Consider the following 16,755-nt stretch of genomic DNA (forward strand, 5'->3'; position numbering starts at 1 on the left):
TCAAAGTGCTGGGATTACAGGCATGAGCCACCACAACAGACCCACAACATTATTTTCTAAACAGCCAAAACTGAAAAAGCAAAATGTCCAGCAGAATTTTAATTTAATGGCTTTATTTGCAATGGAATATTACACAGTAATGAAAATGGACAGACTCTAGCTACATGTACAACCACAGCTAAATCTCACAAATGAAAAGCAAAAGAAGCCACACATACACACACACACACACACAAACACACACACACACACAGACAACTACATACTATATGATGACATTTATATCAAATTTTAAAAATAAATGAAACTAGTATTTAGAGATACTTGCTTAAATGGTAAACTGTAAAGAGAAGCAGAAATGTATTTACCATAATATTCAGGATAATGGTTACCTTTTGTGGACAGTGATTAAGAGGCATGAAGGTATGAAAGAGTTCCTGAGGCCGGGCGCAGTGGCTCATGCCTATAATCCCAGCACTTTGGGAGGCCAAAGTGGGTGGATCACCTGAGGTCAGGAGTTCGAGACCAGCCTGGCCAACATGGTGAAACCCCGTCTCTACTAAAAAATACAAAAATTAGCAGGGCATGGTGGCGGGCGCCTGTAATCCCAGCTACGTGGGAGGCTGAGGCAGAAGAACTGCTTGAACCCGGGAGGTGGAGGTTGCAGTGAGCTGAGATTGCGCCACTGTACTCTAGCCTGGGCAACAGAGCAAGACTCCATCTTAAAAAAAAAAAAAAAGAGTTCCTGAAGTGCTAATACTGTTCTTGTGGATAAATCACTGAGCTATGGGAAAAGGGGAGCATTTGAAGCAAATATGGCAAAATGTTAAGATTTGCTAAAGCTGGGTAATGGGAAGAATACTGATTATATTATTCTATAAACTTGTATGTATAATTGACGTTTCATGACAAATTTTTTTTAAAGAAACCAAGTAGTTTTGGCTTAAATCTCACTTCAATTTGATATAAATATTATAGAAAATCAAAGTATATACTAAAGACTAATTTCCTCATCATAAAAGTTTTTACATAGATGGCCAGAACCAGGAAAATTAGTAGCTAGATATGTAGGCATACAGAAATAACAAGGGCTCTGGGCAACTATCCCAAAGAATGATAGAGGCAAGACCCCTCAAAAAAGAACAATTTCGGGGAGGTGGCCTGCAGGAGACAGAGGGATTGACAGGATGTTGTGTGTAGCAGCTTTCCTCTGGATACCAATGCTGAGGACACCACATCAGGGGTCTCCTGCCCACTGCTGTGGGTCGCCACCTCCAAGATAACCCCAATGCCAGTGACATCCTTCCCATCAGTCACCACTCCAGCACCAGAAACCTATGAAGGCTGCAACAGCTGTGTTTCCTGTTTTAAAGCACTGTTAATAATAGCTGCTTTTGCATAGAATGTAAAGAAGATGAGAGCTACTGTTCACATAATTCAACAGTTATAGACTGTCGTGTGGTGAACAGGACAGACTTCTGTTCTGTGCCAACTGCCACTCTGGTGCCAATCAATTCCACAGTGACACATAGATCCAGTGTTTCACACTCAGTGAATCTGAGCAGATTTGCTGAGGCTTTGTATGTTGAGTTCACAATGACTTTTTATGGATTTTGTGGAAATCTTGGGAAACAGAGAAGCCTAAAGGAAATTATAATTCCCATTTTCCAGAGTTAAAACCACAAGTCTGCCTTTCTCTTCTACAACTTCCACCACAGTTACTACATCAGGTACAATAAATACCACTGTCCTTGTCTTTGGTGTACAGGCTATAATTTTCTTTCTTTATAAATTCTACACATCTAAGAAACAAACTTATACTCTGTAAGCAGACCCATTACACTGATAAGGACTGGAGATTCATTCACCTAACTCACTGAAACCAAAATACTATCTTTCAAGATGTCCCACATGGAAGACGCTATTACAGGATCTTTCGATTTCCAAAAGATGCATATAACCTATTTGAGAGCATCATCCCTGAAGGAAAAATCAGTTAAATCATTTTGTTCAACAGGGAAATTTTAAATATTCTGCACGAATCCTTGTGGCAGTCTTATTTTAAATGGTTGCTGCTTTGGGATTATGTTTCTTTTTTTCTTGACATGCCAAACATAACTTTCTGTAAGTGACAGAAAATGCTGTCTTGTGCAGACAATGTCAGGACTCTTAGCAGTTTAAATTTAGTCACTTTAAAGCCTGAAAGCTGCATTATTTTCATCCTAACTCAAAATATAACTCAGTGAACAGAATTGAGAAGAGTGTGCCAAATGAGTATCAATCAGGTGGATTGTGGCCTATCATGTCAAAGTGGCATAAATTTATCAATCTAGTAATACTAAAAAAATAATAATTGGTATAACCTACTTACAGTATACAATTACCACTTTTACCACTAGATGGAACCCTACATGTAAGGTGATATGCTCAGTGAAAGGACTGGAAACAATCCACAGCTGAAAAATCAATTACAGAAAAATGAAATGCAAGTGCTTCTGAGGCATGTTGAAGCCATGAATCTGCAAAATTCAAGGCAGTTAAAAAAAAAAAAAAACTGCATCCTGCAGATGTATCTTTTGGCTGACTATACCAAAACTTCATACCCACAAAACTAAATGTTTCCTCCCTGGTGAATTGCCTAACTTGATTTGTTTTCCAAGAACCACAACCTTGGCAAAATTTATCAAAATATAAGCTATATTTAAAGTTGTCTAAATCTGATTTACCACCCTAAGAGAAGAATGCACTCTCTCTTACTGCTTTTTCAACTCTAAAAGGCTCTGAAACACAGCTTTAAATGTGTCACTTTGTTGGAAAGCTGTTAGATAAGAAATACAACTATCAAAGAAAAGACTGTATTCTTCCCTCTTTCTACGTATCAAATTTAAGCCAGTATCATGAAAGTTGTACATAAAAAGAGAAGAGAAAACTAAACAGGCCCTATATGTCCAAGCTGGTGGTGCTTTTTAATACCAGAGACAGTTCAACATTAATAAGTCGTACCACAATTCAGGGAACGATATCCAATTTCTTAGATAAAATTTTTGAAACATTTATACCCTAAGGTCTGCCCTTAGGAGTAGCTGTGCAATGTTTTATAGTATGGACTACAAAATTATCTCTAAGTTAGACTCCAAAAGTCTGCAAATATATTTAGCCCCTATATTTGATCTCAACCTGAACAAATTTCTTTCTTGCTTGCTTTTGTGTGTGTGTGTGTGCGTTTTGTTTGTTTGTTTGTTTGAGGCTGGGTCTTCCCTTGTTGCCCAGGCTAGAGTGCAATGGCGCAATCATGACTCACTGTAGCCTCAACTGCCTGAGCTCAAACAATTCCCCCACCTCGTCCTCCCAAGTAGCTGGGACCACAGACATGCACAGCCACATCTGGCTAATTTTTTTTTTATTATTTGTAGACACAAGTCTTTCTACGTTGCCCAGGTCTCAAATTCCTGGGCCCAAGTGATCCTCGCACCTCGGCCTCCCAAAGTGCTGGGATCACAGGCATGAGCCACCATGCCCAGCCCAAATTTCAAACTAATAATACAACTTAACCAAAATTAAATTGGCAAACTATTCTGAGATGAAAAAACTCTTGATTGCCTACCTTCTTAACCTAAACATTTTTGGAATCCTAATCTAAGATTCTGCCCTATGGAATGACAATGTAATATTCTCAGTCAAGAATGATGAGTATCAATAATGCCAATTTACTGACTTATTTATTTGCTTGGTAATTTTTATCTTTCTGGGTGTCATATGAATAAGCATTAATTATGCTGCTGACACCTTCCTTAATTTTTCTCCCTCATGCTAGTGTACAATGGGAAGAAAGTTATTTGTATTAAGAAAGTAACATCAGGCTGGGTGCAGTGGTTCACATCTGTAATCCCAGCACTTTAGGAGGCCGAGGTGGGCAGATCATTTGAGGTCAGGAGTTCAAGACCAGCCTAGCCAACATAGTGAAACCCCATCTCTACTAAAAATACAAAAGAATTAGCTGGGTGTGGTGGTGCACACCTGTAATCCCAGCTACAAGGGAGGCTGAGGAAGGAGAATCACTTGAACCCGGGAGGCGGAGGTTGCAGTGAGCCGAGATCGCACCACTGCACTCCAGCCAAGGTGACAGACCAAGACTCCATCTCAAAAATAATAATAATAATTAAAAGAAAAAAAGGTAACATCAAAATTCCCTATTAATTTGGAAAAAGTTCTATAGGATGCTTCACTGATAATACAGTCTCTTTCATACCATTTATCTAAAAAATATTTGCTCCTCAAAAAATCAGAGTCAATGCTTCATGAGTCTCTCTTTTCCTACCTTTTTTTTTTTTCCCTAAGGCAGGGTCTCACTCTGTTGACCAGGCTGTAATGCAGTGTGCAATCATGGTTCACTTCAGCCTTGAACACCTGGGCTCAAGGGATCCTCCCACACTCCCACATCAACCTCCCAAAGTGCTAAGACTAAAGGTGTGTGCCACCACACCTGGCTAATTTTTTAATACAGCCCAGGGTCTCACTATGTTGACCACACTAGTCTCAAACTCCTGGCCTCAAGCGATCCTCCCAGCTCAGCCTCCCAAAGTGCTGGCATTAGGCATGAGCCACTGCACCCAGCCTCCTACAGACTTTTAAGTGCCATGAGTCTCAGGCAATTAAAACTAGAAGTACTTCTACATATGATCAGATTAGGTCCTAAAAGACTACTTCTATATTCATTTGTTCCAAAGTTCAGAGTGACACATACTATCCAAGAGACAGCTAATGGTTTTTGTTCTGGCACATGACTTGTTCATATCTACACAAGTTCACAAATTGAAAATTCTTAAGAGTTTCTGACCAGGCACAGCGGCTCATGCCTATAATTCCAACACCTTGTGAGGACAAGGTGGCAGGATCACTTGAGCCTAGGAGTTCAAGACCAGTATAAGCAACCTGACAAGACTCTGTCACTACCAAAAAAAAAAAAAAAAAATTGTTTTTAAATTAGCCAGGCATGGTTGCTTGAGTCTACGGTCCCAACTACTCAGGAGGCTGACGTGGGAGGATCACCTGAGCCCAGGAGGTCAAGGCTGCAGTGAGGTGTGTTCTTGCCCCTGCATGCCAGCCTGAGTCATAACAGAGTGAGACCCTGTTTCAAAAAAGAAAAGAGTTTCTATACTTGTAGTCAGCCAGAAATATTCAATATTTCACAAATTTAACCATAAGTCTTTTCATCAACCAACATAAGAAGGTGAATTGCTTTTCTGAGACATATGGTACCCAAACAAGAAATCGATCACTTGTGTGTCATTTAAAATCAATCCAATCATGATCTACTAATTGCTTTGTAACTTTAAGGTACTGTAAGGTATAGGGACAAAAACTAAAGTAAGTCTCTGGCCTCCAGGAACTGAAAATTCACTAAGTGCTACGCGATTTCAAATAGTAGCTAAAGACCACAACGCAAAAGATAATACAAGATCATTAATAGCCAAATGCATGATACAGACAATAAAGGCTCTAAGAATTCAGGAGAGAATCTTTTACCCATATACAAAAGATTTGAGCTAGATCTTAAAGACGAGTAGGAGTTAGACAGTGGGAGAAAAAAAGAGCTAATACTTAAGGTGCTTTTTGGTTTCTCAGGGTTTTTTTAAGAAACATAAAATGTTTTCGCCACACATTAGTGGCCAGCCCTTTTCAAAACATAAATTTAAAGAGAGGTACACAGGGGAGTTACAGAGATAGCACAGTGGACACCTGCTGCTTTTGAATTCCCAATATGTATTTTCCCCTTCCTCTGGTAACAGCACCCCCATTTTCCTTTAAGCAATAAACCTCTCCCCATCTTTCAAATCTATGTGATCTGGTGGGCACTGCCTGTGAGCATGTCATCCAAGCTTAACCAACTGAAACATTCTATTCCCTTCATGAATCCAAGCAAAGGCCCACAAGTCAAACCAGGACAAAAAGTCTCAACTCCAAGACTCTTGTGAATCCTAAAATTGCTAAGCTGGTGGGATGTAAGACTGACACCGTTGGTGGCCTATTACTGCCACTTTTTATACAGAATCTGCCTTCTTAGGAAGCAAATACAGAGGAAACCAGATCTAAGACAGTAAAGAGGTAGATATCTAGCGACACTGAGATTTGAGATTTTCCATACAGATTAAACCATACTTGATTTATCCCCTGGAATTTTCAGTTTCTTGAGCCAATTAATAGAGTCTCTTTTTGCTTAAGCTAGTTTTAGTTTCTATCACATATAACTGAAAGAATCCTAACAAATATGAATGCGTAAGTCTGTTTGTCCCAGTATGAATCTGAGCCCTCCCTTCTGTATCTTCCCCTTCAGAGCAATGGCTGCCAATCAGTTAGCCATGGCCATGCCATCTCCAGCAAGGTCTGGAACTCTGCCCTAGGGACCCTCTTCCTTGTACATTCTAACTCAGCTGATTCCTGTATCTATTTCTATATTTCTTAGAGATCTCTTTACTTCTTACTAGCCAATTCCTTGTTACTCGAATCCCCAGTTATAGTTTATAACCTATTAAATGTTCTCTGTTTAAAGTACTATGTAGTTTCTTTTTTCTTTTTTTTTTTTTTTGAGACAGAGTCTCACTCTTGTCACCCAGGCTGGAGATCTCGGCTTACTGCAACCTCCACCTCCCAGGTTCAAGCGATTCTCCTGCCTCAGCCTCCCGAGTAGCTGGGATTACAGGCGTCTGCCACCACGCCTGGCTAATTTTTGTATTTTTAGTAGAGACGGGGTTTCACCATATTGGCCAGGCTGGTCTTGAACTCCTGACCTCAGGCAATCCACCCACCTCAGCCTCCCAAAGTGCTGGGATTACAGGCGTGAGCCACCGCGCCCGGCTGTTACTATGTAGTTTCTATGGCCTAGCTGAACTTAGTTTATATCGGGTAACAGTAGCAAAACATCAGCACAAAATAAATAGGCTCCAGCATCTGTAGAAACAACCCACCCTAAAAGATGGTTGGTAAAAGTGTAGGTGAGAGTGTTCACCGAAGGTGACCAGAGGGCATCTTCGGGAGGCTGAGGTGGGTGGATCATGAGGTCAAGAGTTCGAGACCAACCTGGCCAACATGGTGATACCCCATCTCTACTAAAAATACAAAAATTAGCCAGCATGGTGGCACGTGCCTGTAGTCCCAGCTACTCGGGAGGCTGAGGCAGGAGAACTGCTTGAACCCAGGAGACGGAGGCTGCAGCAAGCTGAGATCATGCCACTGCACTCCAGCCTGGGCAACAGAGTGAGACTCTGTCTCAAAAAAAAAAAAATTGTATTTCAATCACTCTTTTGCTATACTGTTTCCAACCAGAAATGATGCACTTATTGGGAGGAAACTGGGAAACCAAGATAGAAATCAGATCTTGGATGGGTCATATTTTAGATAAGAGACATTAAAGTTTAAGACTCAGAAGGAACCAGACATGGTGGCTCACACCTGTAATCCCAGCACTTTGAGTTGCCAAGGTGGGAGGAGTACATGAGCCCAAGAGTTTGAGACCGCCTAGACAACACAGTGAAACTTCATCTCTATTAAAAAAAAAAAAAAAAAAAAAAAAAAAAACTGTCTCAATATTAATAACGGTTGTATCTATCTGGTAAATTGGAGTGGCTAGTTTACCTTTTTTCTACACATTTTTCTTTCCTTTTTTTTTCTTTTTTTTAGAGACAGGGTCTCACTCTGGCACCCAGGCTGGAGCACAGTGGTGTCATCATAGCTCACTGCAGCCTTAAGCTCCTGGGTTCAAGCAATCTTCCCACCTCATCCTCCCCAGTAGCTGGGACTACAGGTGCACACCACCACACCTGGCTTTTTTCTCTTATTTTTATTTGTATTTTTTGCTTTTTGTTTTTGAGACATTGTCTCACTCTGTTGCCCAAGCTGGAGTACAGTGGTGCAATCTTGGCTCACTGCAACTTCCGCCTCCCAGGTTCAAGCGATTCTCTTGCCTCAGCCTCTTGAGTAGCTGGGATTACAGATGTGCAACACCATGCCCAGCTAATTTTTGTCTTTTTAGTAGAGACAGGGTTTCACCATGTTGGCCAGGCTGGTCTCGAACTACTGACCTCAAGTGTTCTGCCCACCTTGGCCTCCCAAAGTGCTGGGATTACAGGCATGAGACACTGAGACCAGCCCCCATTTTTTTCTACATATTTTTCTAGCCTTCTGTAGTAAATATTATATAAGTTTATTTCATAGTGGGGAAGATGGGAAAAAAGTATATACTGGGGGTTTTTTGAGGCAAGGTCTTGTTCTATTGCCCATGCTAGAATGGTGGCATAATCACCGTTCAGTGCATCCTTGACCTCCCAGGCTCAAGCAATCCTCCTGCCTCAGCCTTCCTAGCAGCTGAGACCACAGGCATGTGCCACCACGCCTGGCTAATTATTTTTATTTTTAGTAGAGACAATGTCTTGCTAGGTTGCCCAGGCTGGTCTCAAACTCCTGGGCTCAAGTGATCCTACCACCTCAGCCTCCCAAAGTGGTAGGATTACAGATGTGAGCCACCACTCTTAGCCAAACTATATATTCTTAAAAAGAAAGAAAGAAAAAAAAGCATATACTTTTTTTTTTTTTTTTTCCTGTGAGACTGAGTCTCGCTGTGTCGCCCAGGCTGGAGTGCAATGGTGTGATCTTAGCTCACCACAACCTCCGCCTCCCAGGTTCAAGCGATTCTCCTACCTCAGCCTCCCAAGTAGCTGCGATTACAGGTGCACGCCACTGCACCCAGCTAATTTTTTGTATTTTTAGTAGAGACGGGGTTTCACCATGCTGGCCAGGCTGGTCTTAAACTCCTGACCTCAGGTGATCCGCCCGCCTCCGCCTCCCAAAGTGCTGGGATTACAGGCATGAGACACTGTGCAAGGCCGAAAGTATATACTCTTAAAGCTTCAATGGATTTGTAGGTTGTAGATGTTCCATATAAAAAATGGCTGGACACAGAACAATGCGAATGTAGTTAACATTAATTAACTACACACTTAATAGGTAAGATGATAAACTGTTATGTTTTTTAATACAATTTTTTTAAAACAAATTTATTTTTATTTTTATTTATTTTTTTTAACAACAGGGTCTCAGTCACCCAGGCCAGAGTGTAGTGGCGGCATTCTAGCTTATTGCAGCCTCAAACTCTTGAGCTCAAGTGATCCTCCTGCTTCAGCCTCCCAAGTAGCTGGGACTGCGGGTATGTGCCACCATACCTAGATAATTTTCTTTTTTTTTTTTTTGCTTTTTTTTTTTTTGAGACAGAGTCTCTCCCTCTGTTGCCCAGGCTGGAGTATAGTGGCACAATCTCGGCTCACTGCAACCTCCAGCTCCCGGGTTCAAGCAATTATCCTGCCTCAGCCTCCCTAGTAGCTGGGATTATACGCACCTGCCACACACCCAGCTAATTTTATATTTTTAGTAGAGACAGGGTTTCACCATGTTGGCCAGGCTCGTCTCGAACTCCTGACCTCAAGTGATCTGCCCGCCTCGGCCTCCCAAAGTGCTGCGATTACAGGCGTGAGCCACCTGCTTGGCCTAAGCCAAATGTAATGTTTACAACAAAAAGTGTACAGATTTCCTATATCACTTTATAATACTACCGACCCACTTGTTCTGACCAAAGTAAACTTGTGCAACAATATCTGCTTTGCTTTATGCTGTGGTTTCATGCCACTTACCAGTTTATGCAGATTAATTTTAAAATTCTGTTTTCTTCCTTCCCCTCCTTCCAAGACAGGCCTTATTTACAAATATGATCAAACTCTCTAAACCTGATCATTGATAAAATGTAAAATAAAACCAGATTCAAGAAAATCCCCTGAAGAAATCTACTCCTCATTACCCTTCAGATAGAATTTAACAGCACAAGTACAAAACTAGATTCAGATATTTAAACCAGGTTTTCTCACTTAACTTGTGCATGTAAGAACAGACAAGTCTTCCTGGGATCAATAAAGGTTTAAACATTTTTCTCAAAGGAACACATTACTGTCTTATTACAGAAAAAGCAATTTAACCAAAAGGCTCAGGCCAGGCACGGTGGCTCACACCTGTAATCCCAACACTTTGGGAGGCCAAGGTGGGTGGATCACCTGAGGTCAGGAGTTTAAGACCAGCCTGGCCAACATGATGAAACCCCATCTCTACTAAAAATACAAAAATTAGCTGGACGTGGTGGCACATGGCTGTAGTCCTAGCTACTGAGGAGGCTAAGGCAGGAGAATTGTTTAAACCCAGAAGGCGGAGGTTGCAGTGAGCCACGATTGCGCCACTGCACTCCAGCCTGTGCCACAGAGCGAGACTCCGTGTCAAAAAAACAAGGCTCAGAAGTCATGTTTACTAACCAATATTCCATACCTAAGGTATATGTAAATTAACAGGATATAGAACCCTTTCCACATCTTCAGACACCTCCCCTGTCCTCCAGAAACATTTCCGGGCATTCTACTGTCTGTTCCTAAGCTGGCTCTTCATGTAATAATAGTTAGCACTTTCTTTTTAAGTCTCTTTTTAATTAAAAAATACTAAGCTGTGCATACTTCCCTACTGCCAATTATGAGGAGAAGTAGCTTTATTTCATTTCCTGCTTTCGCCTTTTCTCTTTGACCCTTAAAGGTCTGTATTATGTTTATACTATTATTGGTAAAGTGGATAGTTTTTTTTTGTTTTTGTTGTTGTTGTTGTTTGTACAGGGTCTCACTCTATCACCCAGGCTAGAGTGCAATGGCAGGATGATGGCTGTTTGCAGCCTCCACCTCCCGAGCTCAAGTGATCCTCCCACCTTAGCCTCCCAAGTAGCTGGGACCACAGGCGTGCATCACCACACCTGGCTATGTGTTTTTATTTTTTTATAGGATCTTCCTATATTGCCCAGGCTAGTCTCAAACTCCTGGCCTCAGGTGATCCTCCTGTCTCTGCCTCCCCCTCCCAAAATACTGGGATTACAGGCGTGAGCCACCATGCCTGGCAGTGGATATTTTCTATTTGTGATTCCCCTTTAGTATTGTCTGCTTAAGAGTAACTTGAAGGTATAAGAAATGAAATGTGTTAAATTTTAAAGGACCATTCTACTTAATAAAAACCAGAAATGGAAGGGAGGGGGTGTTCCTCATCAACAGGTCAAAAACATAACATGGGAATCTTTATAGGCAGAGCAATTTTTCCTTGTTTAAATCTTTGGCCAGGTGCAGTGGCTCACACCTATATTCCCAACACTTTGGGAGGCCAAGGCAAGAGGAATGCTTGAGCCCAGGAGTTTGAGGCCCACCTGGGCAACACAGGGAGACTCAGTCTCTAGAATAAATTTTAAAAATTAGCCGAGTGTGGTGGCGCATGCCTGTAGTCCCAGCTACTTGAGAGGCTAAGGTGGAAGGATTGCTTGAGCCCAGGAGGTCGTGGCTATAGTAAGCCATCATCATGCCACTACACTCCAGCCTGGACCACAAAGTGAGATCCTGTCTCAAAAAAAAATCATAATAAGTTTTTAAAAATAAATCTTTTGGCTGGGTGCGGTGGCTCACGCCTGTAATCCCAGCACTTTGGGAGGCCAAGGCAGGCGGATCACCTGAGGTCGGGAGTTCAAGACCAGCCTGACCAACACGGAGAAACACTGTCTCTACTAAAAACACAAAATTAGCCGGGCTTGGTGGCACATGCCTGTAATCCCAGCTACTCGGGACGCTGAGGCAGGAGAATCTTTTGAACCCAGGAGGTGGAGGTTGCGGTGAGCCAAGATCATGCCATTGCATTCCAGCCGGGGCAACAAGAGCGAAACTCTGTCTCAAAAATAAATAAATAAATAAATATTTTATTAAAAGAAGTTAAAGCATTTGTAATTATTAGGAGCAGTGTTAAAATACTGTGAAAAAACAAAAAGCTGGGCAGTTCTAAATGATCACATATTCTGCATTCAATATTTACATATGTATTCATCTGTGCAAATCAGACCATTTTTCCTCTTGTTTATGGAATACAAGAGGCCACACTACCAACAGAACGTTAGAAAGATTAATCCCTGCAGCCGGGAGTGGTGGCTCACACCTGTAATTCCAGCACTTTGGGAGGCTGAGGCGGGTGGATCATGAGGTCAAGAGATGGAGAACATCCTGGCCAAGATGGTGAAACCCCGTCTCTACTAAAAATACAGAAATTAGCTGAGCGTGCTGGCACACGCCTGTAGTCCCAGCTACTTGGGAGGCTAAGGCAGGAGAATCGCTTGAACCCAGGAGGCAGAGGTTGCAGTGAGCTGAGATCGTGCCACTACACTCCAGCCTGGTGACAGAGCAAGACTCCATCTAAAAAAAAAAAAAAAAGAACAAAAAAAAAAAAGAAAGATTAATCCCTGCAGAGCAAGAGCAAGAAAAAATCTGTAAAGTATTTATCACCACGAGAAAATATTTATCTTAGAAATGACAGAGTACTATTCACTAATTATTGACCACCTACACAAAGCTAAGCACTGGGAATATGTGATAATATGTGATAAATACATATGTGTATCCTGCCCTCAAAATGCCTTACAGAAACCCCAAACTTCTCTCTTTTTTTTTTTTTTTTTTTTTTTTTTTGAGCTGGAGTCTCACTCTGTTGCCCAGGCTGGAGTGCACTGGTGTGATCTCAGCTCACTGCAACCTCTGCCTCCCGGATTCAAGCAATTCTCCTGCCTCAGCCTCCTGAGTAGCTGGGACTACAGGTGCACGCCACCATGCCCAGCTAACTTTTTTTTTGTATTTTTAGTAGAGACAGGGTTCCACTGTGTTAGCCAGGATGGTCTCGATCTCCCGACCTCATGATCCACCTGCCTCAGCCTCCCAAGGTGCTGGGATCACAGGCGTGAGCCACCGTGCCCGGCTTTTTTTTTTTTTTTTTTTTTTGAAACGTAGTCTCGCTCTGTCACCCAGGCTGGAGGGCAATGGCGCTATCTCAGCTCACTGCAACCTCCACCTCCTAGGTTCAAGCGATTCTCCTGTCTCAGCCTCCCAAGTAGGTGGGATTACAGGCACACGCCACCACGCTCTGCTAATTTTGTGTATTTTTCATTGAGATGGGGTTTCACTGTGTTCCCCAGGCTGATCTGGAACTCCTGAGCTCGGGTGATCCACCCGCCTCAGCCTCAAAGTGCTAGGATTACAGGTGTGAGCCATCGCACCTGGCCCACTTCTCTTTTACAATATGTAATTGACGAAATGGTTTCAGGTTCAGGTACGATTGTGTGAATACCTACTGATCATGTAATTAACTAATACTCTCACTGAAAATTTAAATTCAACTGGCAATATACTATAAAGAAATTCAGGCCAGGCGCAGTGGCTGACACCTATAATCCCAGCACTTTGGGAGCCCAAGGCAGGAGGATCACTTATGCCAGGAACTCAAGACCACCCTGGGCAACATGGCGAGACCCCGGTTTCTACAAAAAAACAAAACAACAACAACAAAAACACTAGCTGGGCATAGTGGCACGTGCCTGTAGTCCCAACTACTCAGGAGGCTGAGGAGGGAGGATCAGTTGAGCCCAGGAGGTTGAGACTGCAGGGACCTATGATCGTATCACTGCACTCCAGCCTGGGCAACAGAAGGAGCCCTGTGTTAAAAAAAAAAAAAAAAAAAAAGAAAGAAAGAAAAGAAAAAGAAAAGAAATTCAAACTACTCTTGCTATGGAATAGTATTTTATTTGTCCTCAGATTTTCACCAAAATTTAGAATTTTTTAAAGAACTGGATGAAGGATGATCTAATCAAATGTATCAATCACCTCTACAGTTCCCAGGCAAAAAAAAAAAAAAAAAAATGATCAACCATTTATAGGCAGCTTCAAGAGTGGAAAACTCGGGCAACCCCCTTTGGGTCCCCTCCCTTTGTATGGGAACTCTGTTTTCACTCTATTAAATCTTGCAACTGCACTCTTCTGGTCTATGTTTGTTACGGCTGGAGCTGAGCTTTCGCTCGCCCTCTACCACTGCTGTTTGCCGCTGTCGCAGACCCGCCGCTGACTCCCATCCCGCTGCTGACTCCCATCCCTCCGGATCTGGCAGGGTGTCTGCTGTGCTCCTGATCCAGTGAGACTCCCATTGCCACTCCCGATCGTGCTAAAGGCTTGCCATTGTTCCTGCATGGCTAAGTGCCTGGGTTCGTCCTAATCAAGCTGAACACTAGTCACTGGGTTCCACGGTTCTCTTCCGTGACCCACAGCTTCTAATAGAGCTATAACACTCACCCCATGGCCCAAGATTCCATTCCTTGGAATCCGTGAGGACGAGAACCCCAGGTCAGAGAACACGAGGCTTGCCACCATCCTGGAAGCGGCCCGCCATCATCTTGGAAGCGGCTGGCCACCATCCTGGGAGCTCTGTGAGCAAGGACCCCCGGTAACATTTTGGTGACCACGAAGGGGCATCCAAAGCTTTTGTCTCTTCCAGAATTGAAACTGTAAAACTACAAATCATTCTTCAAATGGAGCCCCAGATGCAGTCTATGACTAAGATCCACTGCGGACCCCTGGAACAGCCTGCTAGCCCATGCTCCGATGTTAATGACATCGAAGGCAACCCTCCCGAGGAAATCTCAACTGCACAACCCCTACTACTCCCCAATTCAGCAGGAAGCAGTTAGGGCGGTCATCAGCCAATCTCCCCAACAGCACTTGGGTTTTCCTGTTGAGAAGGGGGACTGAGAGACAGTACTAGCTGGACTTCCTAGGCCAACTAAGAATCCCTGAGCCTAGCTGGGAAGGTGACCGCATCCACCTTTAAACACGGGGCTTGCAACTTAGCTCACACCCAATCAATCAGAGAGCTCACTAAAATGCTAATTAGGCAAAAACAGGAGGTAAAGAAATAGCCAATCATCTCTTGCCTGAGAGCACAGCGGGAGGGACAAGGATCAGGATATAAACCCAGGCATTAGAGCCAGCAACGGCCACCCCCTTTGGGTCCCCTCCCTTTGTGTGGGAGCTGTGTTTTCACTCTATTTCACTCTACGAAATCTTGCAACTGCAAAACAAAAACAAAACAAAAAAGAGTGGAAAACTCTTCCATATCATATTTTATTTATTTATTTATTTATTTGAGACATAGTCTTGCTCCGTCACCCAGGGTGTAATGCAATGGCGCATCTGGGCTCACTGCAACCTCCGCCTCAGCCTCCCGAGTAGCCGGGACTACAGGCGCCCGCCACCACACCCGGCTAATTACTGTATTTTTAGTAGAGACGGGCTTTCATCATGTTGGCCAGGCTGGTCTCGAACTCCTGCTCTCAGGTGATCCGCTCCCCTCGGCTTCCCAAAGTGCTGGGATTACAGGCGTGAGCCACCATGCCCGGCCCCGTATGATATTTTAAATAACACACTCAACCACGCTCATCTGGGCTCAGGAAGAAGCCGAGTCACAAAGTTATTAGTTTCCCAAAATTCTTGGAATCTCTTATTCGGTATAAATGGAACCAAAAGACGCCAAACCGAAGTATTTTACTGAGTTACACTGAGGCAACGTAAATAAACTCAATCTATTGAATTACACCAAAAACAAAATTGTAATCAATTAAGACAACTTAGGTCTCAAGGCTAAGGCAACACCACCTCGAAATTCTCTCCTGAAAACGCTAAATCTCGGTGTGGCTGTTTAGGAAAGAACATACTGTGGAAATAAAATAATGATGTCCTGGACTACAGATCCCTCTCCCATCTGCTCCTTAGCTGTTCTACTAGGAAGAAGAAAATCTATTGCGTAGAGTTGTCATTATCGGCTAAGCTCAGTGCTAGCTTTAAATGGATTGTCTTATTCAATCTTGACACTTGGAAATAGGCATCCTCACGTCCCTTTGCAGATAAAGAAACTGAAGTCGAGAGAGGTTTAAAAACTGGCCCAAGGACTCAACACCGTTTCTAATTGACACTCAAATCCTTGCTCGGACCTGAACGCACTACGTGCCTCGAAGAAGATGTGAAGGGCTGTGTGCAACGGTGAGGAATTCGCTAACCAGCCCTGGACTTCCGTTTCCTCACCATCAAGAGGTGTCTCGGCGCCAAAGCGATCAGCGCTGCCACCCCCAGCTGGACGTCTGCAGCCAGCGCAGCGGGAGGAACCCCCTCGGGAACCGGCAGGACAGAGCGCGGGGCTTGGCTGGAGCCCAGCGCCCAGGCCCGACCCCCGCGCCGCAGCCCCCGCAGGCGCGACGATGAGAAACGCCGTGGGAGAAAGAAACAAAGCCCGAACCGTGCGCCTCCGTGACCCAAGGCAAAGGCGGCAGGACTACGAGCCCAAGGCCGCGTTTCCCAGGAAACTGGACCAAACTCAGCTCACCTCCGGCCGGATTCGCGGGCTGGCACCTCCCCTTCACTTTGTGCCTCAGTCGCCATCTTGGTCAGCAAACTTCTTTCACCGCCCCACCTTAGGTCCCGCCCCCACATATTTGGATTGGCTAATATGTTTTCACCTCTTCCGTGCGATTGGATGACTCGACCGCCCCTCCTCAACCTGAACCGTTTAATATATTATTGGTCTATTCAAATGACTAACCGTCATTGGTCGTTCCCAGCCCTGGCGGAAAAAAAGGGAGGGGCGGGGAAGACGACCCAGCCCCGAGGCCTGCCGGGAGTTGTAGTTTCTCATTTTGAAGAACCCTTCCGATTCCACAGACCTTTAGGTTCAAGTCAGAAATCACCAGCCTATGCTCAAATTTTGTCCTGATATGTAAATCAGGGAATTATAGAACTGTCAACTTTGAAAGTGACTCATCACTTTCTAAAATGCAAGACT

General features: G+C 43.6%; 1 protein-coding gene across 11 annotated transcripts in view; it reads right to left on the reverse strand.

The window, feature by feature from the left end:
- Positions 1-16,406, reverse strand: part of ARHGAP19 (Rho GTPase activating protein 19) — a 72,324-nt gene extending 55,918 nt beyond the window's left edge. For 5 of the 11 annotated variants that reach the window (XM_063780946.1, XM_001161035.6, XM_063780945.1 and 2 more), the window contains exon 1: positions 16,300-16,406. In XM_063780946.1, the coding sequence (XP_063637016.1) occupies positions 16,300-16,406 (107 nt within the window). The remainder of the gene's footprint in view (positions 1-16,299) is intronic. The other 6 variants (XM_016919027.4, XM_016919028.4, XM_063780943.1 and 3 more) reach the window with 3 other exon arrangements.
- Positions 16,407-16,755: the final 349 nt, after the last annotated feature.

This window comes from Pan troglodytes, chromosome 8 (genome assembly GCF_028858775.2).
Source record: "Pan troglodytes isolate AG18354 chromosome 8, NHGRI_mPanTro3-v2.0_pri, whole genome shotgun sequence".
Classification (NCBI taxonomy): Eukaryota; Metazoa; Chordata; class Mammalia; order Primates; family Hominidae; genus Pan; species Pan troglodytes.